This window comes from Ursus arctos, unplaced genomic scaffold (genome assembly GCF_023065955.2).
Source record: "Ursus arctos isolate Adak ecotype North America unplaced genomic scaffold, UrsArc2.0 scaffold_2, whole genome shotgun sequence".
Taxonomy (NCBI): Eukaryota; Metazoa; Chordata; class Mammalia; order Carnivora; family Ursidae; genus Ursus; species Ursus arctos.
In genome coordinates, this window is record NW_026622874.1 from 64,635,795 (window position 1) to 64,660,667 (window position 24,873).

Below are 24,873 nucleotides of genomic sequence, written 5' to 3' on the forward strand. Positions count from 1 at the left end.
ATCTTACTCATATAAAACGGGAGGATAGTTTCAGAGGAGATGGGCTTCAGAATGGGAGGACTAGATTTTGGTTTGGGCACGAGTCCACTGGAGATGCGAGGCCATGATCATGGGGGAGGGAGGTGTGAGGAACGGGACTAGAGATGACAGAGAAGACAGAGGTGAGCTAGAGGCTACGGGCCACGGGCCCAGCGGCTTGCGCTGAGGGCAGCAGACGCTCGGGGCGCGGGGAAGGACCGGGGACCAGGGCGGTGGCCAAGACCTCTCCTGGACGCAATATCTCCTCCCTGCCGGCAGGGGGCGCTGCGGCCGGGCGCCTAGAGGGAGCGCGAGCAAGACGTGGGGGAGGAAGCGAGCCCGCGAGTGGGGCTGACGCATGCGCGCGGCCGATCGCCCGGGTTCGGTTCTCCTGTTTCTTGGCCTGAGGCGCTGACTGGGCTCGGGGGCAGCACGCAATGGGTAACGGGACTGGCGGGATCCCCCGACGGACTTGTGGTGGGGGGTTGGGGCGCGCCAACTGTCCCGGTCCTCTGCCCGCCGAGCTGACGTGTCCCGGGCCCCAGGGGGCGGGGGTGCGCAGCCCCGGGGATGCCGGGGACGCCGGGGGGTCGCGGCGGGGGTGCGCAGCCCCGGGGGTGCCGGGGGCCGGCTCCGCCTGCGGCGCGGGCGGGAGGGCCCGGCCCGACCCCGCGCCTCGCGTCCTCGCCTCCCCTGCAGCCGTGGGCACGGGCACGTCGCTGGCGCTCTCCTCCCTCCTGTCGCTGCTGCTCTTCGCCGGGATGCAGATGTACAGTCGCCAGCTGGCCTCCACCGAGTGGCTCACCATCCAGGGGGGCCTGCTGGGCTCCGGCCTGTTCGTCTTCTCGCTCACTGTATCCTTCCTGCGCTGGGGGGAGGGGGGAGGGAACCCGCCGCTCTGCCCCGTCGCTCTGCCTGCCCTTAACTCCCTCGACCAGGCCTTCAATAATCTGGAGAATCTGGTCTTCGGCAAAGGATTCCAAGCCAAGATCTTCCCTGAGAGTAAGTGAAAATGGGGGCCGAGTGCTTCAGCCGTCTGCTCTAACCGCCCCCAACGGGGCACTGAGTTTCCAGGTGCTTGGTTGGTAAAGGTGGTTCAGAAGGAGATACGCTGAGACCTATGGAGGCGGTTGCCAGCCTGGGGTCCAGCACCTCCCCGAGCTCTTGGACTCGGGTCTGGAGGAAGGCCTGCGAGCAGGAAGCCTAGTTCCCAGGGGGGCTCTGAGGATCCTGGGCCCGTGCAGAAAGCCTTTGCATAGTCCTTGGGAAGGTGTGGGGGAGGACACAGGACCGCGTTCATTGAGGGGTGTTGATGGGGAGTTGAACGAGTGTTAGTGGGTTCTGTGCATTTGAGATGATCGTGAAGAGCTTCGGTGTTAGAGACACCAGATGTCTGTGTCCACGGGAATCCTGACCAAGTTCGAATAAATGTTAGGTTATTTCCTCTTTGAAATGATACTCGTTACAGCTCATTTAATGGAGAGCTGATGATCTAGTTATTTATGCAGAACTAAGTTCATAAAGCAACTGAGGAGTCAAGGCCAGATCACCTGAGGGATGTCACAGGTGTGAAGGTGGCAGCGAGGAGCCTCTTGCGGGAGAACACAGACCCGCCCTGTGGCCCTCGCATACTTGCCCTCCTCCGCTGGCTGGCGGGCCCTCCACCTGGCCCTGAGGCCTCCCGGAGCTCCTCCCCTGCAGCAGCCTCCAGACCTCCGAGATTTTCTTCCATGTGTACCGTTTTTCTAGGCTTCTGAAAGAAACCTTTGTTGTGGGGCAGGGTTCTTGACCCCCTGCGCCCTCCCCGGCTGGGCAGGTGGCGTCTGCCCTGCGGTCTAGCCTCCCACTTTCTCTCCAGTCCTACGCTAGATAGCCTGGACCCTTTCCTGCTCCATGGGCATGTGCGTTCAGATGCCCTGCCCTCCAGCCTCCTTCCAGGCAGTGAGGCCCTCAGCTTCCACCACTGGCCGCCTAGTTTAATGAGTTGGTCCTTAGTGGCTGGCTTTTGTTGGAAAGGCCTTGCCTCTCCTTCCCAAATGGGAGCAAACCTTGCCCTTCAGACTCTTTATCACTTTTCCTTTTCCTTTATATTGTAAGAGAGCCAGGATAGGGAAGCGATATTCGGGACAGAGCTGGCAATGAGCATGCGTCTCCCCCCTCCAAGTCCTGGGTGTCACTGAGGGCATCTGAAGTCCTCCTGCTGATGTCATGCCATACTCCTCGCAGCAGATTCCCCACGTTTCAGAGGGCCCCAGATTTCCCCTAGACTCCACATACCAATGCCTGGTGTTTGCAGTTCCGACCGCCACCCTCCTTGTCCCCTCTTGCCTTCCAGTTCTTCTCTGCCTCCTGTTGGCTCTCTTTGCATCTGGCCTCATCCACCGAGTCTGCGTCACCACCTGGTAAGTGCCTCACAGCGGGGGAGGGGTGCGGCCTCCTGTCCTTTGGCACTGGAACCCCCTGTAAGGGTTCCAGACCTTGCCCGCCCTCCCCCACGCTGTTCTCCCTCCTTTCCCCTGCCCCATCTTCCTACCCCTGATCCGGGTTCTTCCCCGCATGCCGCTGTGGCCGCCGAGAGGCCCCGGGCCGGCAGCACACCCGCCGACGGCGTGGCCTTCTTGTCTCCCCCGTGCAGCTTCATCTTCTCCATGGTTGGCCTGTACTACATCAACAAGATCTCCTCCGCTCTGTACCAGGCAGCGGCGCCTGTCCTCACACCGGCCAAGGTCACGGGGAAGGGCAAAAAGAGAAATTGACCTGAATGTCCAATAAAGTTGATTCTTTGTAGCTCCGTGAGCTGTGATATGCTGTGGCCTCTACCGCCCGTGCCTGCATGGGTGTGCGGAATGTGGTGGCAGATAGATACCTGTTGATTTCAGACCTTGGGGGTAGTGGGGCTTGCCTTCCTCCAAGGTTCGTTTCTGGCAAATGTTTATTGGCTGCTGTCAGTGCCGTGAGTGCTTGTGTGAAAGTCTTGTGGAAGAAAAGCGCATGGATGATCTGCCGTCTTGACCTTTTGGAAAAGGGGTCAAAGCTGTAGTGCAGGAAGCCTTCCTTGCCCGTCAGAGTGGAACAGATCTTGGAACAGAAGAACAAGGGGAGGAGAGGCCACCTCACCCCTACAACTCCCTGGGAAGTTCATTTACACCTCTGGGGGCTTTGTTACTCTGACTCCTCGCCCCGAGCAAACAAGCCTCCTGCCCCTTCTGCTCCAAGTCCTTGGGAGGAAAGTCCCTACTGATGTCGCCCTCCTGGACCCATTCGTTCAGCTCCAGGATGGACAGATGCCTGTGTTTAAATTTTTTTTTTAAAGATTTTATTTGTCAGAGCACAAGCAGGGGGAGCAGCAGGCAGAGCAGGCAGGGGAGAAGCAGGCTCCCCACTGAGCAAGGAGCCCACTGTGGAACTCGACCCCAGGACCCCAGGATCATGACCTGAGCCAAAGTCAGACGCTTAACAGACTGAGCTGCTCAGGCGTCCCAAGATGCCTGTGTTTAGAAAGACTCCAAGGTTGATCGCTGCCCCATCCTCTTTGTTTGGGTGCCTCAGTTTCTCTTCTCTGTCTCGTAGCTAAGAGATCATGGACTTGCTATGTTTTAGCAAAGCATATAAAATGATAGGAACAAAGCCACCAGCTTCGGAGCTAACCTTGATGGGAATGAAGGATGTGGCTTCTTAGGTCCTACTCTGTGCCCAGAGGGGCGTCTCACCGGTCCTTTGGGGCATCTTCCCTCCTGCTGGATGGCATGGGTTTTAGAGCGAGCACAATGCTGTGGTCAGCTTCGTATCCTGCATAGTGCTTGATCGTGGGCAGTGAAGACGTGGGCTGGTTGACAGAACCTGCTTTTCTGGTGACAAAATACTGTACGTGGGATGTGTCCAAGTAGGGATGAAGTCCCGATGGAGATGAAGAAGTGAATCGAAGGACTTCTGGTCAAGGATTAGAGCCCCCTCCCTCTAATTAGAGGTGCACACCACCCACTCCCATCCAGGTGGCCTGAATCCCAACCCTATTCTCAGACCCTAGCTTGGGGAGTGCTGTGCAGTGTGTCCAGCATGCCTGCAGAGGGCGCCACCAGCTCGCATCTGCCGGTCAAGCCTGCCCTGAGGGCTAGGGAGGGTTGCCCCTTGGTCTCACCTTTCTGACCCAAGTCTGTCCAGGTGGAAGCCAGCCTCCAAGGCCCTGAAGGACTGGGCCCTTGGGGGCTGGAATCTGAAGCAAGTGTCCCTGGGAGCGGAGGCAAAGAGCGTTCAAGGGACACCAGAGCCTCCCTGAGAGGGAATGGGTGCTCTAGGCTCTAACTTACCTAGTGATGGTTAGAGGGTTGTGGTACGTGGGACCCTCTGGGGGAGGATGACAGGTTGTCCAAAATGGACCCTGGATGTAAGGGGAGGCTGAGTTGGTTCTAGGGCTCCATCTGTCAAACCCTGACTTCCTCCTAACAGGGGTGGGAGCTGTGGGCAGAGGGCCAGGGAGCATAGATGCCTGGGGGGCGGGGGATCTGGCCACCTGTGGGCACCCTGGCTTCAAGATGAGAGTTTGGGTAGGGCCAGGCTAGGGGAGGGTGGGGAGGAGCTGGAGAGCAGGTGCCAGAGCCACGCCAAGCGATCTGAGCACCGGCTGCCGCCCACTGTGTAGGGACCAGGGGCAGTGAGTGGCTCAGGAATAATGACCCCTTCCGGAACAGGTGCGTTTACAAGGCAGATTGGGGCCGACCTCAGCTCTCCACCCAGCCTATCTCTGGGGTGCCTAGTTGTAGGTTGCCTGCCTTAACCTACTAATTAACCCTGGCAGGGGGGCATCCTACCCACTAATAACCATCATTAAGTAAGGGGGTGTGAGGCCATCATGGCTTCTGGAGGCCTGAAGGCGGGAAGGGCAAAGGCGCTAACCTCTTGGCCCCTGCTCCCCTGGGCTCCACTCCACCCCAGTGGCTGGAGGCCTGGGGGAGAGAGAGGCGGTGGGCCCCTGGAGAACAGAGGGAAGCCAGATGTTTCCTCCTGCTCCCTCACACGTGGCCCTGACACCCGCCCACCCGCCAGCACCGCCACCAGCTCCGGAAACAGGAGTAAATAATACAGGGGGAGGGGGCCTTGGACGTGTGGAGAGACAGGCAGGGGAGGACAGTCCAGTGGCTCCTGGCCCTGGAGGTACAGGTCTTGGGCAGGAGGTGATGCCACGAGAGAAGAGGGCAGTGGGAAGGGAAGGGAAGAGAGTTCCCTAATCCCCTGCAGAGGCTGGACTCCTCCCCAGACTGGCACTGGAGGGAGGGGACACCACAGGGTTGTACTGGGGGTGGGGAGCGCCCAGGACAGGCAGGGAGCGAGAGAGTCCGCGCCAGGCCTTGGCTCCAGCCCTTTCCGGCCCTTATTGTCCTTGGTGAGAACAGGACGCAGTCCGGTTCCCACTGCCCGGCCCCCCAGCTCTGCTCCCCAGGGGCTCGGGAAGGATGTTGGGAAACAAGAGAGAGCCAGAGACTCGTAGAGACAGAGATGCTGAGAGACGCAGAGACAGACACAAAGGGGAAAGGTTCAGTCAAAAGCCAGCTCTGAAGTTCTTTGTGAGCAGAGAAGGCCCGGGTACTGTGGGGACCATAAAAGAATGGGAAGCAGGAGGCCCTGCCCCCTCCGGGGGCCTCTGGGCTGGCCTGCCCTCTCCACTCTCCTTGACTTAGGGTCAGTCACAGAGCCAGAGCTGCCTCCTGGGCAAACAATGGCCGGAACCCCGGTGCGGGCACACTTGGTGGCACTTAACTGCTCTGCTTTAGGTACCTTGCTTTGCCTCTCCCAGCGGAGTGGAATTTGCTGGGGGGGGGGGGGGGGGCAGGGCCAAGATCCTGCTCCCAAACCCTATCTCCCCAGCCCCCCGGGGCTGAGAGCAAGCTGGCCACACAGAACTTGGGCTGGAAAGGCTCTTCGCTGGGGTTCCTAGAGACACAGAGGGAAGCCCCTGGTGCCCCAGAGGGAGGCACCTGTATCACCTGGACCAACAGCCAGAGCCTGGCAGGAAGCACCAGAGCCAGCTGCCCCTCTCCCCTGCCCCCAGTCCCCAGCCCCGTCCCCAGGCCCCCCTCCCCTGCCCCCAGTCCCCAGCCCCGTCCCCAGGCCCCCCTCCCCTGCCCCCTCTCCCCAGCCCCTTCTCCCCAGCCTTTGCAACCCAGGGCTTGGGGTGGGCGTCCTTCAGTCCAACCAGCTCTCTTCCACCTGGGCCCACGTGGTTCACAGCTGTCCCCTGGGACACGGGTCCCTTGTGTCTGCTGAGGCTCCAGGTAAACCTCAAGACGAAGAAAAATGGAAACATGTTTGAAGTGTTTACATTTAACAAACGAACACTTTTTAAAAAAAAATTATTTATTTGACAGAGAGAGAGCACAAGCAGGGGGAGCAGCAAGCAGAGGGAGAAGCAGACTCCCCACTGAGCAGGGAGCCCGACATGGGACTCGATCCCAGGACGCTGGGATCATGACCTGAGCCACCCAGGTGCCCCAAATGAACACTTTGTAACACAAAATTACAATATAATCATGCTAGTAACAGGATTATTACAGGATTTTTTAGAAAGTTTTCCTTCATGAAAAAATGTTCAAAATCATTAGCCATCAGGGAAATTCAAATCAAAACCACACTGAGATACCACCTTACGCCAGTTAGAATGGCAAAAATAGACAAGGCAAGAAACAACAATTGTTGGAGAGGATGTGGAGAAAGGGGATTCCTCCTACATTGTTGGTGGGAATGCAAGTTGGTACAGCCACTCTGGAAAACAGTGTGAAGGTCCCTTAAAAAGTTAAAAATTGAGCTACCCTATGACCCAGCCATTGCACTACTGGGTGCTTACCCCAAAGATACAGACGTAGTGAAGAGAAGGGCCCTATGCACCCCAATGTTCATAGCAGCAATGTCCACAATAGCTAAATCGTGGAAGGAGCCGAGATGCCCTTCAACAGATGAATGGATTAAGAAGCTGTGGTCCATATGTACAATGGAATATTACTCAGCTATCAGAAAGAACGAGTTCTCAACATTTGCTACAACATGGACGGCACTGGAGGAGATAATGCTAAGTGAAATAAGTCAAGCAGAGAAAGACAACTATCATATGATTTCTCTCATCTATGGAACATAAGAACTAGGATGATCAGTAGGGGAAGAAAGGGATAAAGAAAGGGGGGGTAATCAGAAGGGGGAATGAAGCATGAGAGACTATGGACTCTGAGAAACAAACTGAGGGCTACAGAGGGGAGGGGGGTGGGGGAATGGGATAGACCGGTGATGGGTAGTAAGGAGGGCACGTATTGCATGGCGCACTGGGTGTTATACGCAACTAATGAATCATCGAACTTTACATCGGAAACCGGGGATGTACTGTATGGTGACTAACATAGTATAATAAAAAACATTAAAAAAAAAAAAGAAAGAAAGATTTCCTTCACAGGGAACCACAGGCCCTATTTTATAATATAAAGTCCTACGATAATGGGCATCTCAGATTCATTGTATGATTCTATTTATACATATCTCTGGAAATTCCAGAGATATGTATAAACAGCACGTTGGGCCCCTTGCGTGGTGTGTTGCTTCTCTCTGTTCTGTCAGAGGGCAGTGGTATGACTAGCACATGTGGAGAGAGTCTCTGTGAGGCCCTGGGGGCTCAGACCGCAGCCAAATGGCCTCTGGGCCTGTGAGGAGCTCTTCTCTGAGAACTCCCCTTCCCTCAAGCTGCAAGAGCAGGGGGCTCCCCCGCTCATTTTCGGGTGACGCTGCACCGTCAAGAGGCCAGGAACAACCTTCCACACATCCCTCTTACGGGCCAGGACCTCTGGCTGCTTCGTGGGCGTTTCTGGGACTGAGGTGCACGCGCGGCGGTGTGTGCGTGTCTAGCAGTAACCCCTCCCCCATGCCGCCGGAGCCCCCTGCCCTTCCTGCCCGCAGCCTCCAGCCCCATTTCCAGCCTCTGTGACTCAGAGAATTCCAGGTTCCAGACAGGACGTGGGACAGCGGCACGGCCTGGGGCTTGAACTCAGGCTGACCTGCCTTCCAGTTTTGGATTTGAGCACTTACGGGTGAAGGTCCTTGGACGAGTTGGGCGAGCTCTTTGACTCTAAAACGTGGCTAGTCACACCCCCCTCACACTGCGGGGGAGGAGGAGCCGGCGGTGGAGGGGCTGGGGGGGGGGACTGCGCGCGGGGCGGTGGAGGGGCTGGGGGGGGGGGCCTGCGCGCTGGCCTGCGGGCGTCGGACGAGCTTCCCCAGGCCGCCACCCGCCAGGCCCCAGGCCCTGTCCTCAACGCTTTACAGATACTCTCGATTTCACCTCTTACCTTGAACTGAAGACTGCCCTCCCCAGACCCAGAGGGAATACAGCAGGGGCTGGCCTTCGGACTCAGCCACAACCGTGGCGCTGCCCCACGCCGCTAGCCGGCGGGGTGCCTGGCGGTGCCCGTGCTCACCTGGCCTGTGGCCCGGCCCTCTGTCCACTGCTCCCCACAAGGTCAGGAGGGAGTCAAGGCTTGGGTTTGTTTTTTTTTTTTTTTTTTTTAAGATTTTATTTATTTATTTGAGAGAGGAGGAGGGAGAGGGCATGCACGCAGGGGCGGGGAGGCAAAGGGAAAGGGAGAGACAGTCTGGAACAGACTGCGCACTGAGCGCGGGGTCCAACACCGGGCTCGTCCCCACGACCCTGAGATCCTAGCCTGAGCCGAAGCCAAGAATCACAGGCTCAACCAAATGAGCCACCCAGGCGCCCTGGACTCAAGTTTTGCCAGAGGGAGACCCTGTGGATTTTGGCTTTGCCAGCGCTGTAATTGCATGAGACACTTCCTTAAAACAAACCTCCTGCATACGTATGTCCATCCTGTGTCGTTTCTCTGGAGAACCCTGACTGATACACCCATTTTGGTAAATGAAATGAGGTGAGCTGAAAGGGACGTTAGAGAGACCTGCTCAAGACTAAGTGAAGAGGTGTCTGGCTGGCTCAGTTAGTACAATGTACGACCCTAGCCCTTGGGGTTGCGGGTTCAAGCCCCACATTGGGTATAGAGATTATTTTAAAGTAAAAAAAAAAAAAAAAAAAAAAAAAAAAAAAGACCAGTTTGATAAGTGAAGGCAGGGCTGCAGTTGCCCTTCGGACCCGCCGGGGGCCGCCGCATTGCTGAGCCAGTGCGCTGCCTGCCCCACCGCCCGTGCTTGGCTCCTCCCAGCGTGGCCTCCGCGCTCCGCGGGGCCTAGACCCTGTTCTCCGCTTCTTTCAGGCTTCTGTGCAGACGTCTCTCAGGGAGGCTTCCTGACCGCGCCTGTGACACGCGCACTTGTCACCCCTCTGCCCCTTACCTGACTCTCCCTCCCCTCCCAGTGCTGCTCATTACTTGATACATTAAATATTGATTTGTTTCTTGTCTCTCTCCCACCACTTAGGTCACTGAAGCAGGAAATTTATCTGTTTGCACTGAATGTTTCATTGAAAGTGGGGAGTTTGTCTGGTTTGTTCACTAGAACACGGCTTGATGGGTGATCCGTGCTTAACACACATTTGTTAAACATGCTCACACTTCTTTGAGCAACACACCGTAGCCACGTTTTGAGCTCTTTGCTGAAACTTCCACCCTGCCTCAATTCCAAAGTTGCCAGATGCCCAGAATCAGCCGAGTATTTCTCTCTGCCGCCAGGCCTGTGCCTTGGGCCCTCCTCCCTCGGGCTAGCACCGTCTCCTCCAGCTTACCTTCTCTGGGAAACCCCGACTCACACAGCCCCTCCTCCGTCAGAACACAGCGCCATCTCTGATCTCCCCTGCCCCCTACAAGCCTGGCTGTAATGGCGGGTGTGTTTTGTTAATTACATGTGTGTGTCCTGTTCCCTCTGTAGAACTGTGGGGGCCCTCGGGCGGGGATGGAGGCCACGCAACCTGACTAACTGGGGCCTCCCCCAAGGACCCAGGATTCACCTTGGTGCCTGTGGGCGCCCAGAACACTTGACTGCCTCACACCAGACACTCAGGCACACATGGGGGTCACCCGCTCTTCTAGGGGTGAAGACGCTGACCTCAGGGATCAACACCCCCCCCCAAAACAAATACTTTCAAGGGGCCTCTAGTAGCCTGGCCCTGGCCTGCTGTCATCTCCTGCCACTCCCCCACGAAGCCGTCTTTGTCCAAGAGACGGCCACAAAGAATTACTCCCTGAATCTGTTCAGGCTTCCCTGGGCCCTGCGTGCCCCCCCTCCAACCTGAACAACTCTCATGCGTCTTTCCAGTATCAGCTGGGGCTTCAGGGCCTCTGGGAAGCCTTCCCCCTGGAAGTCAACCCCTCCTCTGTGTGCTGTCTCATTTCGCATATCCCCCATCCTCAGTGCACTGCTGAATAAGGGCTCCCAGATTTGGATTTTGTCTTTCTCTGACACCAAAGCTTGTAAAAGCTGAAAACCCCCACAAACATGAGCCGAGCGATCCAGAAGTAACTTATTTCAGAAGACAGTAGGGAGGCTGGGGAGGTGAAAGGTAACTCCCAAAGTGTGTTTCCCACATACCCACACTGTTGTGAGCGTCCTGCTGACATGAGCTCCTTTCATCTCCAGGGCAACCCTAGGAGGGAGGACCAACTCTTGGCTCCACTATTCAGGCAGGAAAACTGAGGCTTGGAAAGGTTATGTTACTTGCCCAAGGTCATACAGCTAAGGAAAAGAAAGAGCAAGGACCCAGCCTCAGAACATCCGGGCTCTAAAACCCCACACTTTTTTTTTTTTTTTAATAGCCTCCACGCCCAACATGGAGCCCAACTTGGGGCTTGAACCCATGACCCTGAGATCAGGACCTGAGCTGAGATCAAGCGTTGGATGCTTAACCAACCGAGCCACCCAGGCGCCCCTAAAAACCAAAACTTTTATCTCCCGAGCTGTGCCGCCTCTCATCCCCGCTTGTGATCACGTGTAGTATGTCCTGTGGCAGCAGAAGATGGATGGTCTGCAGAAAGACCGAGAAAGGAGTGGGACCATGGCAATCTGACGGCTTCTGCCAAGCGCTCTCCAAGGCCAAGGACGCCACGTCCAGCAGATGGGAGTCTCTGGAGTAGTTCTAGTTCATGGGACCAGGAGAGCTGGGTTTCTCACACTGTGCTTGGTCCTGGAGCCACAGTGCCCCTGGGCAGGCCACGCAGGGAAAGAAAAACACTGCAGGTCACCATGCGTAGTGACACCTGTGGAGACAGTCTGGGCGCTCAGAGGAAGAAGATGGTGGCCAACCCTGCAACCTTGGAGGACATGAAGCCTGAGTGGCACACAGAGAAAGGTGGACCCAGTTTCTCATGGCATATTTACGGTCTCACTTTTCATATTATGGTGGGTTTTTTTTAATGCACTGGGAATTTATTTTGGGATAAGGTGTGAAGTTGAAATCTAAGTTAATTTACTTTTTCAAATGGTAAGCTAGTTGCAAATGGTTTTTAAATCATTCATCTTCCCTTGCTTGAGTTGCCATCTCTATTATATGCTAAAATGGTATATATTTTTTAAATCTATTTCTTCACTTTTTATTCTGTTCCACTGATCTAGGGAGAGAAGTGCTATACTGGAGTTTGCCTCAGTGTTCTCATCTGTGACGTGGAGATAATAGTACCCACTTCCTATGGTGGCTGTGAAGATTGAATGAGACAATGCACATAGAGTGTTCATTACCGTGCCTGGAGCAAGGCAGTCAGTCAATCGGCAAATGCCAGGTGCCGTGAGGACCCCTCTCGGCCCCTTCCTGGACCAGGAATCATCTGGTTCCTAAGAACCTAAGAAATCACTAAGCACCAAGCCTCGAGAAGGATGGCATAGCTCTGCTGCTCACTATCTGTAGGACCTTTTGCAAGTTACTTACCATTCACCATCTGTCTGTTTCAGCTTCCTCGTTTATATGTGGCACTATAAAAGTACCTACCGCGGCATTCGGTGAAAATTAAACATGACAATGTCCCATGGGGCACGACACATCATAGCTCTTCAATGAATGTTTATTCTTCTGCTGCTGATTATTATTATAATGTTATAATTTATTATCTGTCTTTATGTGTTGTAGGGCAAGCCCCTTCTCATTATCTTTCCCCAAAACCTGTTCTGGGGAGTGGTAATCTTTCAGGGCCAGGTCTACTGTGGATGAGCAAATAGAATTTCTGGACCTACAAAGTTGATACCTAGACGCTGAACTATGCTGGAAGTGATTGTGACCAGTGAGGTCTTGAGTGAGCAACCAGTAGGGTTTTAGATGGAATGGGGAAGCAAGTGGAGTGGGGCTTTGAAGTTCATATAGAAAAAAAAAAAAAAAAGATTTTATTTATTTATTTGACAGAGAGCAAGCACAAGCAAGGGGAGCTACAGGCAGAGGGAGGGGGAGAAACAGGGAGCCTGACGCGGGGCTTGATCCCAGGACCCTGGGATCATGACATGAGTCGAAGGCAGATGCTTAACCGACTGAGCCACCCAGGTGCCCCCCCAATTTTTTTTAAGTAGGCTCCGCACACGGCTTGAACCCACGACCCTGAGATCAAGACCTGAGCTGGGATCGAGAGTCGGACACTCAACCAAGAGAGCCACCCAGGCGCCCCTCATATAGCAATTTTTTAAAAATGTTTTTATTTTGTCTTTTTTACTTTAACAGAGGAATTTGCATAGTTTAAAAAGCCACCTAGTTTTACAAAGGCACTTAATGAAAAATACCAGGCCCCTGTTCTGGGTCTCCTACCTCCACACGAGCGGCTCTACAAGCCCCTCCTGGGATTCTTGGCTGGTTCCTTTGGTACACCTCATATTTCTTAGTAATGTGCTCATATTATGATTTCTTTTCTTCCATTTTAGATATAATTGACTGCCTGCCATTGAAGATGAGGATATGATTCTCTTTATTCATGACCCTCCTCAAATCCCCCCCCCAACCCACTGAATTCAAACACATCCAATGTTTACTTAACTCAATACCCAGTGCTTGCATTATTGGGGTTGTGAAAATTGTCTTCACAGCTGAGTTATGTAATGTCCGTACTAAGACTGTGAATCTGTAAAAACTGCTTTGTTAATTAACATCAAGGACACAAGACAAACTTTGTTCTCTGCAATCCTGCAGGCACTCACTTTGCGATCTGACATCAAGCGGTAAGAAGGGAACATCACACTCTGGCCTGGAGGTCTGAGCCAGGCAGATTACTTGGACACAGAGAAGCAGCCTCTGTTTCCAGCCTCCCTGCAGAGCTTCAAGTGGGGGCTTCTGGACGCAACACTCTGTGTTTATCTTAATTAAGTAGTTATCTATTACATAATTCTCTAAAGTTCATTATCTTCATTTTGTAGTGACCAGGTGGCCCCTAGTCCCCTTCTGGGCCCGGGCTTGCTGACGCCTTCGCTTCACGCACGCTTAGCTTGAACCTGTCAAACACACGCGGGCCTCGACATCTTAGCTGAGCTCCATCTTGCCCCGCATCCTGGAATGGCCCTGTTTCCCGTATGCTCTGTGGTCCGCGGGTCCCCTGGGCGTGCCCTCTCGCGGCAGCATGCTGGTCAGCGGCTGAGACCCTCGCCAGGCAGGCTCCTGTCCAGGCCCTTTCTTTGTCTTTCGCCTGATGTTGATAATTGCCCGGCCTTTTCTCTTTCTTGGTTTTCCGTGTATTCATCCCTAACGCTCCTCTCTCAATACCTTAAACTCATCAGGTAAGTCCCCTGCCCCATACTTTGCTCTTCTCGAAGACCCCTTCCGGAGCCCCTCTTCCTCGGGCTCCACGCTGCACTGCTGCTCCCCTGCGTGTCTTTATTAAAGCGTGACAGCCTCTGTTCTAACAGCTATCTCGCGATGTCACGGTCAGGGTCCAGGTCCCTGCGTTGGGCCGAGGGTCACGGCTCCATTTCTCCAAGGTCTATCACGGTGACCAGGAACCGTTCCAGGAAAGGAAAGAATACGCGAATAAAGTTTAGGGGGAACCAGATTACATTCCCGTCTTCTTGCCAAGTTTGAGGGTGTGCTCAGCAGGACGCCAGCCAGCGTGGAGCGGAGTCCTGAGGGACAGAAGCGGCACGGGAGCCCCTGGGCACTCGGGCCGCAGTCGGAGGCTCTGCAAACCCAGCCTGGAGTCAGGCCGCGGCCGCCACTCCCCCAGGGGCCACCGCGGGGACTACAACTCCCAGAAGGCCGCGCAGAGGCGGAGCACGAGGCGCCGCCGCGAGGACTACAACACCCAGAAGGCCGCGCGAGCCGAGAGGTCTTCCGGACGCTGACGTCAGAGCCGCGCCGGGCAGGGTAGGCGGCGGCGGAGGTGAGTGCGGGCCGAGGGCCGAAAGCGGGGGGCGAGCTGGGCGAGAGCGGCGGCGGAGCGGCCCTGAGGGCAGGTGATACGGAGGGTGGGTGAGGGGGGACAGAAAACTGGTCTCACATGGAGAGGGGGTAGCGGGGCGGAAGGGACCGCGAGCTCTGCTTTCTCTCCCCGCAGTGCCCATGACGAAGTTAGCGCAGTGGCTTTGGGGACTGGCGCTCCTGGGCTCCACCTGGGTTGCTCTGACCACGGGAGCCCTGGGCCTGGAGCTGCCCTCGTCATGCCGGGAGGTGCTGTGGCCACTGCCGGCGTACTTGCTGGTGTCCGCCGGCTGCTGTGCCCTGGGCACTGTGGGCTATCGCGTGGCCACTTTCCACGACTGTGAGGACGCCGCCCGCGAGCTGCAGAGCCAGATCCAGGAGGCCCGAGCCGACTTAACCCGAAGGGGGATGCGCTTCTGACACCCAAACCCCATTCCCACCGGACAGCCTTTCGTCCCGCCGCCCATTAAAGAGCAGCTTATTTTCTAACTTGGTTTAATTTATGGAGAGCGGGAACAGGATTTTGTGTACCAGCTGTGGGGAGGGGGGGAAGGGGCGAGCCACCTTCCTGAGGTCATCTCAGCTGTTATCTTTCCATCCTTGCTTGTGTCTCTCCTTTTTGCTCCAAAGGAGGCAAAGACCCCTCCTCAAACTTTCTCGAAATGGAAATGTCATTTCACTTTCTTGGTCCTTTTAACCCTATCAGGAAGAAGTTCTTGAAGTCTTAACTTTTGTTCTTCATAACACCCAGGCTCTGTTCTTTGAAGGCCTTCCTTGGTCTTTCCGACTTCACTGTTCTTTCAAATACCTCTTCTGAGCCAGCCCCAGCCCGCGAACAACTGTGGGTCGGGCAGTGCACTTCTGCCCTTCACCAAAGCAGGCAGGTTGAGAATCACCAAACAGAGACTAAGCTTTGATGGGCAGGGGTAGGGAACAATTTATTTTAAGGCACATTCTAAGGATTTCACCCCAACCTCCACGGTTAAAAAATATAATCTATAAAAAATAAGTGATTCATCTCCCAAGTCCCAGCCAATCTTCCAAGTAAAATGCTTTCTTTGGTCCCTCGATTCTGAGTTGTCTTTTTCTTTTCCACAACCCACTGCACTCATGGAGCTGGTCAGCAGAAACAGCTGCGAAAAGGAGCTCTCTTTGGTAGCTGGTTGGCATTAAGGTGCCCAGTGGTCAGGTGAACTGCCTCAGGTGTGCAGGAGTGGATAGTTCCTGTCTTGCTCCTTGGAGTACTTCCAGAAAAGCCAGAGGCGAATGAAGCTGGTGAGGATCCCTGGTAGGTTGGGCACCTGAAGTCACAAGGGCTGCTATGAGGAGAGGAGCTGATTTTCTGTCTTGCACACCTGTCACCCGTCCCTCTCTGTTCGGCTTACCACGATGTAGGGATCACCTAGCCGAAACCCATAGAGGGTCCAGGAGGCAGAGGTGAGGAGGGTGGCAATGGTGAGTGGGAAGGAGAGACGTTGGGTTGATCTCGTCTGAATGATCTTGGCCTACGGAAAAAGGATGAAAGACCCCTATCCCAGACACACTGTAGAGATCCCACTTGTCTAAGAATTTCCTCAGAAAAAAGGTCAGACATCCTCTCTGATCTTCTGTTACCCAGACTTTCCCTCTTGCCTCCCATTGCCCTGTCTTCTAGGGTCTTCCTTCCTTTGGAGTGTAAGCTACAGTCTCCGGCTCTAGGAGCCTGACCACCCTTCTTATCTCCCCCACTTCCCTGCACAGCCCCCACTCACCAGGTCAGCCAGTGGTGAGAGGTACATGCTGACGGTGAAGACACTGCAGAAGAGGCCCAGCTGCTGAAGCTGCGCCTCAAGGTTGGGCACCAGGAGCCACAAGTAGCCAAAGCCCAGGAAGAAGACCCCCAGCAGGGTCACAGTCTGAAGGAGCACTGGACGCTGCAGAGGAGAGAGTAGCTTTACTTCTAGATGTTTCAGGAGCCCTCTTGGACTCCCTTGCTCCAGTGGGGGAGCTGACCTTGGGCTAAGCCTCCAGTACAGCACTTGATGCAGCCTCTTTCCCACCAGTGGCAAACACATGTCCGATCCACCCACAACACCAGAGGTTTCTAGGAGAGGAGAGGGTTTTGTTTTTGGTGTGAACTTGGTACACACAGTAGGAACTTAATAAATGCTGGTATGATTGGGGAAGCATAGCTAATCAACTCATTTATTTCTCAGCCACTGGCCTGGGCTCTGAAGGAACTATCAAACAAAAACCCATTCCCCTCAGCTTGTTGGGTGGCAAGGCACCATCAGGCTGGGCAGAACTACCAGCTTGCCAGAAATGGGGGGGGGGTGCTCAATGTGTGAGTCTCAGAGGCTGGCTTCATGGAGGAAGGACTGCGAGGCCGGAGGGGCCTTCCAGGAAAAGGTGGCAGTGCCAGCCTATCATAATCTTCTAGGAAGTAGTGTTTACTCTGCCAGCAAGGCAGGGCGCAAGGGAGGGCCTCTACCTTCCGAGGGCAGTAGTGCAGATACACCAAGATATACAGGGTCTGAAGCACAGCACCCGTGGCGTTGACGAAGATTAGGGTCCCGTCACCCTTCAAGGCCCCGTAACTCATCCAGCTCAGGTTGCTGCAGGGTGGACAGGAGAGTCTTTCACCACAGGGATGAGGATGGGAGGGGGACCCGACGGGCCTCTTCAGCGTTCCTCCCCCTCCCCACCTCCCTCAACCTTTCCCGCTGCAAACGTCGCCCCTCTCACTTGATGTCCGTGGTGAGAAAGGGCAGGAACTGGACACTGTCCACGCTCCGGGTCATCCGCATTTGCCTGAGGTCCGAGCTGTAACGGGCCCCGAAAGCAGAGGTGAGAGATGGGAAGGAAGAACCGGGCTGCTGGGGAGTCGAGATCCCCGATGCCTGTGGTCGTCCCCGGACAACTGCAGGTCCCGGCCCCGCCCTCAGCTCTCTGGCTTCTCCCTCAAGTGCCCAGCCTTGCCCTTGTGCCCCGGATCCCTCGACCCGAATCCACTTTGACCCAGGTTTCAGATGCAGCCTGGAGCTGCGGCCACGTCTCTGTCCCCTCTCTCTCCCTTCCTGACTTCCAGGGCCTGCCCCAGCCTAGCCCGGCCGCGCTCTCACAGGCCGGCGGAGTACATAGCGAGGGTGAAGAGCACGCAAGCTCCGGATAGGAGCGAGTCGGCCACGCCGCCCGCCTCCATCTCCCCCTGCGACGGATCCTGAACCCCGCGCCGGCGTCGACTTGCTGGGCCGGAGCCCGCGCCGCCGGAGCCCCGCCCCCACGCCGGAGCCCCACCGCCCCGCGCGCCGCCGTCCGCCGGAAATGCATCCGTAGCCCTGCCCCCAGGACGTCCAGCCGGAACCAGGCCCCGCCCCCGGCCGCCAGGCCCCGCCCTTGCTGGTCCACGCGCTCAGGAGGCCTCGTAGGATGGCCCGTCCAGGTCCTGGCGGGTACCAAGCCTGGGCTCCGCGGACCTGCCCCGGGCACCCGGTGCCCCTCACTGTCTGCTTACCCCTTGGCTCAGCCGGACCCCAGCCTCAGGTCTCTTGCCCGTGAACCGTCGTGGCCGACCTCAATTGCTGGACCTTTCCTGCCCGGAGCACCCGATCGCAGCCTCACCTGCGCAGGCTTTTCCCCGGTTTGCTGAAGCTTCTACCCAGTGTCTCCCCTAAATAAGTGGGGTTGCCGGGAATCACCAGTCAGGTGCCCTCCGCCTTCGGCCACACTGCCAACTTCGGGTGACTGGGCCAGTTGGCTGGAGGGCCTGTCACTGACCCCCTAGTCCAACGGACAGGACCTGCTGCTGGGAGCTTTCCCTGCGGCCTCCCACAGCTCACGCATTCCCCCCAGCTGCTGGGGCTGTGGGACCAGGCGGCCTGCCGTGCCTCGGCTGGTGTTCCCCGGACACATCCGACAGCAGGGGCACCCGAACGGTTTGCCAGAGCCCAGCGCAGCTGGAGTGGGGTGTGGTCTGAGCCCCGGAGACTGCTGTGTGGCACAGAGCGGAGGCACCCCACCCTTTGGTGCCGGTGAGGGGCATGTATCCTTTCCAGAGGGAAGAAGAAAATTTAACCCCAGTGGCTACCTGGTGTCCCACAGAGCCTAGTACATGGCAGGGACTCAGTGGTCCTAAATTAGGATGTGGTGGGGGCGCAGACAAGGATGTCCAAATAAAGAAACACATCGCTTTATTTTTTTGTATAAAAAAATTCCAGTTGTAGAAATCACAGACACACATGAAGTTTATATACAGATCCTGCACGCATGGGCCCTGCCCTTGCAGCTACACTCTAGGCGCAGGGTGGCACAGCCCCCCTGCGGGCACCGCTCTGGGCAGTGCTGCCCCCAGATGGGGCAGGATGCGGTGCCTGGCTACAAATCTCTCATGGCAGCTCCAAAGACTTCCGGAAGCCTTGGGAGAGACGCTGTCAGCCTAAGCATGCTGCCTTTCCTGTCTCTGGCTCCCGACCATGAACTGTCTCATGCTTCTCTGCCGGTCAGTTCATCATGGTGTCCTGGCTCTCTCTGGAGGGGCGTCTCTGCCAAGCTCAGTGTCCCTCGGCACGACCCCAGGCTCCTTCCAGCTTGGCCTCCACAGTGCCCTTCTTAAGAGGCCACGTCCGCGCAGCTTGTGTCTTTGGCTTGAGGGCAGGAATGGTGGGGAAAGGACTGTCCCCACTTCTTTGTCCGTCCCTCGGGGTGGAGGCAGGGATGGCACTGCCAGGCTTGCTGACCTCCTCTGGGTTGAAACCCTTAATACTGGCCCGTTCTGAGGCTGCTAAATGGCAGCTTGTGCATGTGGTGGGAATGGTTCCCAGGACAGGTGAGGGATGCCTCTGCCCTGCCTCCTCACCCCGTTCCGATCCTTAGGCCCGATGTGGCCTACACCTTCATGGGGCCTGCAGCAGCAGGAACGGCAGGAGCAGCACAGCCCAGGCAAGTGGGAAGAGGCGAGGGGCAGCACTGTGACCGATGCTATGTAGGACCTGTACTTCTGGGTCATCTGCAAGATGAGAGGGCAAGTGCCCCCGGGGTGAGCAGCTCTACTGCTGGCACTGGCCCTCAGCCCCACGAGGTTCCCCCAGCCCCCACCTGGCAAAGACGCCACCTTCTGTATCCAGCCTCTTTAAGCAGACCCCAGGCCCGGTTTGCTCAGGCTACCTACCTGCCGGAAGTCTCTTCTCCTGTGGAATGGCATGGGCCTGAGGACTGTGAGCTGAAAGGCAAGGGTAGTGGCCTATCAGGGACTGTCCTGGGGAGGAAGGCGGGTGGGACTTCCCTGCCATCCCAGATCACTAGCCCAGGCCCCGCAAACAGATGGAGGACAGGCGGCCCACAGGGCTCTGACACTCACTGATTTTGCCATCAACAGTCACCTTCAACCTCAAGCACTCGTCTTCCTGGCGGTGGATGGGTTTGGCTGCAAGATAAACCCGTGCAGAGTGTTAGGGAGGAACGTTTGTTGGGAGAGAAAATACAAGTGCAAACCCCATCTGGCTCTCCTTTCTCAGGCCTCTTCCCACTCATCTGGGACTCTCACCTTCCTTGTTTGCCCGCTTTCCCCTCACGCTCAACCTCCCATTCTTTGCAATAACCCTTGGCTTTGGAGGCGGCGCTGCCAAGCCCACAGACCCTGTCCTCTTGCCACAGTCCACCCTTCACTCTTCCCAGCCTGAACTTGCTGAGGCTTTCACACTGTGCTTCCCCTACCTAGGCCCCACTGACCAGCAGATTTTCTAACTCTTGAAGCCACCAGTGCCTCTCCACTGCCCTTAGGACAAAGTCCAAACTCCTTAGCACTTCCTAGGCCCCCATGATATGCCCTGTCCACCTCTCCCCACTTCCAGGGTCCCTCCTACTGGAGCCAGACTGAACCATATGGAGTTCCCTGAAGATGTCATGCTCCCTTTGCACGTGTCCCCTCGTGCCTGGCCAACGACTCTGCTTGTCCTAAGCTCTAGGGTCATCTTCCCCAGGAACCCGTCTCTGAGCCTCCTGAGCCGCCTCCTGAGCCTGGCAGGTACCCACGTCATTATCCCAAGGTCCCTGTGTCCATATCTTCATATCAAGCTGTTCTAATGGTGAGTCTTCCCGTGTGTGTGTCGCTTTCCAGCTTCCTGGAGGACAGGGACCCTATAGTGTTTTATTTATCTCTGCACTGGTCAGGCCAAGCAGAGTGCCCCATACATAGCAGAAGCTCACTCCACATTTGTCATGTGAATGAATGAAAACAATTCAGGATGGAAGGGGCTGTGTGCAGCTTTGTGCTGGACACACGCGTCCCACTGGCTGCGTCCCCATGTGGCCTGTGTGCGTGCCCCAAGGACTCACAGATATAGTAGTAGCTGTGTCCCTCCTTGAACTCCTTGCCCAGGGTGAAGGGCGTGAAGCGCTGGAATTTCTCCGACAGCTTCTCCGGGCCATGCTTGGCGCTGGGCTGGTTGCACTGCCAGCGGACCTGGTCCTTGGACTGGGGCTGGCACAGTTGGTACTGCTCGCGCTCCACCAGGTACAGGGTGTACCGCTCCATGGCAGCGTCCGCCACGGCGTCATCCTCATAATGCGGACAGATGATATCCAGGTAGTCATTCAGCCGCACGTGTACCGTGTAGTCCTCATCCCGGAACCTGCGCGTGCACAGTGGGAGAAAGCAGGCGGTCACTTGGAAGCCAGGCCAGGGCTGCGAGCTTCCAAATGTTTACTGGCCCCCCACAAAGAGTTTTCAAGAATCCCAACTCCCAATATTTGCTGATCTTGACCTCTTCAGTATCTTTACACCATCTTCAACACGCCTGGCACCATCACTACCTGTCGTTCATCCTCTACGTAGCATCCACCTTAGTACCCCTCAGGTACGAAGGCACTTCGCATACCCCCCAGATATTTACCCAGGGAAGGGCTGCTGACTGTGTCCTTAGCTCACTCCTCCAGCTCTTCTACCCGAAGCATGTCCCCAGATCCCAGTTGCCCCTTTCAATGCTGTTAGCCCTCAGTCTGAGACCCTCCCGGAGCCATCACGCTGCAACCAGGGCCCAGGAACCCCTGCTCTCCCAGCAGAGATGCGCTTAGCCCTCAGCACACCTGCGGCTTGGGGTCCCTCGCTCCTGGCCTTTTCCCTGAGCCCCCGAGTGCATTCACAGAGGTCAGCTGCTCTCCTGCCCCCAGCACACCAGGCCCACAGACTCAGTTCACTCACACCAATCCCCTTCTAGTTCCTCCAGTTTATGCTCAGGCCTCCTTGTCCGCTTCTCTCAAAGCCCCCCCCACACCCAACCTCCCAGTCCCTTTACCTCCAAAGACCCTCTTCTACCTCTGGGGAAGGAGCTCCAGAACAGCTGGAGTTCTCGGTGGGAGGCCTCCTCTCCCACCCGCCGCCCCAGGGACAGCCAGCTCCCTCCCGCAGGCCCCTCGGGCTGCAGCGCGGCGGCCCCAGACACCTGGCTCCAGCCGGGGCGGGGTGGGGTCCTGGCGGGGGAGATGCCTCCCCCGCCCCCTCCGAGCTGCTCAGCGACTCTGAATTCCCCGGTTGCTGCCAGCCGGACTCAGCAGTGTTGGCTGCCAACCGAAGCTCCGGCACGGGTGGGGGGAGGGCAGGAGTTCGGACGGGAGGCCTCCGGGGTGGGCACCCCCTGCCCCGTCAGCGGGACCCCCCCCCCCCCTCCGCGGCCTGGCCTGGGGGCAGCGTGCCAGCGCTGGGCCGGCCACCCCGGGCTCCTCCCCCACGGAGGGGGTGGGGGAGGGGAGGAGGAGAGAGCGAGTGAGGGAGAGGCTTTTAAAATTCCTCTCTGGAGAGATAAACATAGAAGCCATTTCAGAACAGGTATTTCAGCTCTGGGCCTGGCGTCTCTCCCCCATTCCCGTGACGGGCACTGACTCATTCCTCGTCCACCTCTGCCACCCGCCCCAGCATTCGTGAGAACCTGTGAACATTTACCTGGTCCGGGGTGGTGGCCCCCCAGACCCCAGTACCAGGACTTGCCCTGGGCACGGTCCTCCAGGCCTAAGGAGGGGGCAGGGCTGAGTGGCGGGGTACCTGCCCCTCCAGCACCGAGGAGGCCGGCGCCCAGCTCACAGCAGCCCCGCCCTTCTCCCCCAGCTGCACCCCCCCCCCCCGCCCCGGCCCTGGAGATCCCGCCGATGCCCACTGCCCTGAGTCACCCAGGCCAGCCTCACCCCCACCCAGCTCATCGCTCCCTCATCTGTGCCTGCAAGCGGGCCCAGTTTGGCCGCCTGTGCACTGCACTCTGGCTGGATTCTCTTCGGTCCTGGGGATGGCAGGGTGTGCGCGCACGCACACACGTGTGGCCAGATGGACAGGGCAGAAGCTGTGCCTGGTGGGGGCACCCATTACCCCCCTCCTGGGAGTACAATCTGTTCCACTTAGCACTCCTTTGACTCTGGCTCTCTGTCTGGGAAAGGGGGGCCGTGGCGGCGTCAGGGAAGGCGGGGAGGGGGGCAAGGAAGAGGCTCCTTCCTGAAAGAGAGGAAATCTGGGAGCTTGGGAACGGAAAAGGCCAGGTTCCCCCCTCCCTACTCATGGCTTCCTGCCCCCCGCCTCCTCCAGCCAACACCTGGCATGGGCATAAACAGGGACTTCGCTCTCTCCCACTAGCACAAGATTGGATCAAGGAGGTAAAGAACAGGAAGCAAGCAGTGAGGTGGAGGGGGCTGACCGGGCTGCCCCTGTGGCCAATGGGCAAAAGGGCATTGCCCTCCGGGGTTGGCAGCTGGCAGTTCCCTCCCAGACCCACAAGCCCCAGCCCACAGACCCCCCACCAGGCAATGTTGCCACAGGGTCAGAGGAAGCTGGCACAACATATTTCTCAAAGGGAGTGGGGGGGCAGGCGAGCTAGGGCTGGGGGTGGCCAAGCTTAGTGAAGTGTTTTTCCTGACCCCAAGCTGCCCAGCCCTCCTCTCCCTGCTCCACCCTACCCCCCTCTCCCGTTTTCCCACAAATATTGTTCCCATAACTTCAGAAAACTCAAGGGCAAGAACAAAGGGTCCAACGGGGCTTCTTCCTCCCAGTACCATTTGCCTCCCAGCGCTAAACCTGCCCAGGAGAAATTAACTCCTTCCTGCCCAGAACCCTTTGTAACCCTTTTAACCCTTTCCACTCCTTCTGAAACTTTCCCATGCCTTCCCTCCCCCCGTCTGAATCTCAACAGGTGACTCCCTCAGCCTACCTACACACAGCATGTACCCTACTCATGCCACCTCAGAAGATCCCTTGTGTGTGGAGGGGAGCTTTCCAGGGTCATCTCAAACACAGAATGCAGACGCTTAAAGCCAGAAGGCCAGGTCTCTCCCGAGGGGTCCTTCCAGGATTACAGTGAGCATTCTGCTTACGCCTGATGTCACATCAGGTACCTGTCCATGTGGGCAGGTGTCCAAGTGACACACAGAAGCTTTTGTGGTGGAAGGGCCTAGAACAAGAGCCCTGGCCAGCAGGAACTGCTCAGCAAGGGTCCCTCACTTCAGAGTAACAGAGGTGCCAGAGGGATGGAAAGGAAGGGCAGGAAGAACCCTGCGCAAGTAATCACGGGCAGGTTCCTGCCCAGGGGTGGAGTACTTCCAGTCACGGGGGAGAAGTGCGGGGAAAAAAAGTCTAGGGAATCCCTCCCGCCTCTGGTCACCGCCCCAAGACTCAGGTCAGGGGCTGGCCGGGACAGTTACCCGGGTAGGAGGGTTGGGGGGTGGGCAGTGCCAGCCGGGCGCCCAGGCTGCCGGCCGGAGACTCGGGGCTTACTTGGGGTTTGAACTGTTCCAGAAGACGGTGTGGCGGTCAGCAGCGGCCAGACTGCAGCACAGACCCAAGAGCGGGGCCCAGAGGAACTCCATAGCGCAGGGCCTGGTCAGGCCGGGCGAGGACGAGGGGCTCCTCGGGGTCCGGGTTCCCGCGGGCTGTCTCAGGGGCGCCGTCGGCACCGCGCACAGCTCTGGCCCCTCCGCCAGGCAACTCCGCCTTTTGGGCCGGCGCCGGCCGCCACCCCGCCCCGCCCCCGGCCCCGCCCCGCCCCGCCCCGCCCGGAGCGCGGAGGCCCCGGGGCTTGGGGGCTGGGAGGTGGAGGAGGGGAGGGCGGGGAGCCGAGCTGGCTGTGAGCGTCCGCCGCGGCTAAGGTGTTGTGCGCCGCGAGTTTGCTCGCTGGTGGGTCTGCATGCGGCCCCGTGGGCCTTGCGGGGCGACGGGTCTGTGTCCCCCGGCTCAGCGGCGTGCGGGAGAAGGGAACGAGCTGCACATGCAGGTCTGCGAACGCGCGGTGCGGGTCCCCGTTGTGCTGCGCTGCGCTGCGCGCGGGTCTTGCGGGGTGCAAGGTCGTCGACAGGGCCCGCACCTCTCCCGAGCCTAGCACGCCCAGGCTTGGGCGCCCGCGTTCCCACTCTCCTCCCACCCGCCTTTCCCGGACTCCGCTCGGCTGCCCCTCCCCACACACGCGGCTGTTTGTTTTTGTTGGGTTTGTCAATGTTGTCTTTGTTCGGGAGAGTGTGTCATCGACTAGATGCCGGGAATAAAGTGCGACCCTGCGTGATCAAGTGTGTAACGTGTGCGGCTGGGGCCAAGGGCGCCT

At 57.4% G+C, this 24,873-nt stretch overlaps 4 protein-coding genes and 1 long non-coding RNA gene across 7 annotated transcripts; 3 read left to right on the forward strand and 2 right to left on the reverse strand.

The window, feature by feature from the left end:
• Positions 1-331: 331 nt before the first annotated feature.
• KRTCAP2 (keratinocyte associated protein 2) lies at positions 332-2,805 on the forward strand. The gene is made up of 5 exons (XM_026485241.4): positions 332-459; positions 718-872; positions 957-1,020; positions 2,354-2,420; positions 2,654-2,805. Exons 1-5 carry the CDS (start codon positions 456-458, stop codon positions 2,772-2,774), a joined length of 411 nt encoding a protein of 136 aa, XP_026341026.1. The 5' UTR covers positions 332-455; the 3' UTR covers positions 2,775-2,805.
• Positions 2,806-8,400: 5,595 nt separating this feature from the next.
• Positions 8,401-11,949, forward strand: LOC130544310 (uncharacterized). Its single transcript, XR_008960497.1, has 3 exons — positions 8,401-8,509; positions 10,764-11,296; positions 11,560-11,949. It is a non-coding gene; the product is annotated as an uncharacterized LOC130544310 (long non-coding RNA).
• A 2,278-nt stretch (positions 11,950-14,227) lies between these two features.
• On the forward strand, positions 14,228-15,396 carry DPM3 (dolichyl-phosphate mannosyltransferase subunit 3, regulatory). 3 transcript variants are annotated; one of them, XM_044379180.3, is made up of 2 exons: positions 14,228-14,288; positions 14,463-15,396. In XM_044379180.3, exon 2 carries the CDS (start codon positions 14,468-14,470, stop codon positions 14,744-14,746), a length of 279 nt encoding a protein of 92 aa, XP_044235115.2. In that variant the 5' UTR covers positions 14,228-14,288; positions 14,463-14,467; the 3' UTR covers positions 14,747-15,396. The 3 variants fall into 3 exon arrangements, with proteins under 3 accessions (XP_044235115.2, XP_026341029.2, XP_057171414.1); XM_026485244.4 differs by having other exon boundaries at positions 14,278-14,361; XM_057315431.1 differs by lacking the exon at positions 14,228-14,288 and adding an exon at positions 14,298-14,357.
• Positions 15,239-17,588, reverse strand: SLC50A1 (solute carrier family 50 member 1). Its single transcript, XM_026485243.4, has 6 exons — positions 17,428-17,588; positions 17,051-17,128; positions 16,797-16,920; positions 16,078-16,239; positions 15,712-15,831; positions 15,239-15,627 (listed from the first exon to the last, which is right to left on the reverse strand). Exons 1-6 carry the CDS (start codon positions 17,505-17,507, stop codon positions 15,526-15,528), a joined length of 666 nt encoding a protein of 221 aa, XP_026341028.1. The 5' UTR covers positions 17,508-17,588; the 3' UTR covers positions 15,239-15,525.
• An 884-nt stretch (positions 17,589-18,472) lies between these two features.
• On the reverse strand, positions 18,473-24,257 carry EFNA1 (ephrin A1). The gene is made up of 5 exons (XM_026485249.4): positions 24,054-24,257; positions 20,639-20,934; positions 19,662-19,727; positions 19,473-19,523; positions 18,473-19,310 (listed from the first exon to the last, which is right to left on the reverse strand). The coding sequence occupies exons 1-5, from the start codon at positions 24,143-24,145 to the stop codon at positions 19,198-19,200; spliced, it is 618 nt and encodes a 205-aa protein (XP_026341034.1). The 5' UTR covers positions 24,146-24,257; the 3' UTR covers positions 18,473-19,197.
• Between the last annotated feature and the right edge of the window lie 616 nt (positions 24,258-24,873).

What these genes read in the sequence shown, in the direction of transcription:
- SLC50A1 (XM_026485243.4), bottom strand. Translation starts at nt 17,507, where the DNA reads ATGGAGGCGGGCGGCGTGGCCGACTCGCTCCTATCCGGAGCTTGCGTG. An exon ending in GCTATGTACTCCGCCGGCCT is followed by an intron (nt 17,129 to 17,427) that starts GTGAGAGCGCGG and finishes GGCCCGTTACAG; the next exon opens with CTCGGACCTCAGGCAAATGC. An exon ending in TCTCACCACTGGCTGACCTG is followed by an intron (nt 15,832 to 16,077) that starts GTGAGTGGGGGC and finishes CTTTTTCCGTAG; the next exon opens with GCCAAGATCATTCAGACGAG.
- DPM3 (XM_044379180.3), top strand. Translation starts at nt 14,468, where the DNA reads ATGACGAAGTTAGCGCAGTGGCTTTGGGGACTGGCGCTCCTGGGCTCC.
- KRTCAP2 (XM_026485241.4), top strand. An exon ending in AGCCAAGATCTTCCCTGAGA is followed by an intron (nt 1,021 to 2,353) that starts GTAAGTGAAAAT and finishes CTTGCCTTCCAG; the next exon opens with TTCTTCTCTGCCTCCTGTTG. An exon ending in CGAGTCTGCGTCACCACCTG is followed by an intron (nt 2,421 to 2,653) that starts GTAAGTGCCTCA and finishes TCCCCCGTGCAG; the next exon opens with CTTCATCTTCTCCATGGTTG.
- EFNA1 (XM_026485249.4), bottom strand. Translation starts at nt 24,145, where the DNA reads ATGGAGTTCCTCTGGGCCCCGCTCTTGGGTCTGTGCTGCAGTCTGGCC. An exon ending in GACTGTTGATGGCAAAATCA is followed by an intron (nt 19,524 to 19,661) that starts GTGAGTGTCAGA and finishes CTTGCCTTTCAG; the next exon opens with CTCACAGTCCTCAGGCCCAT. An exon ending in GGAGAAGAGACTTCCGGCAG is followed by an intron (nt 19,311 to 19,472) that starts GTAGGTAGCCTG and finishes CTCATCTTGCAG; the next exon opens with ATGACCCAGAAGTACAGGTC.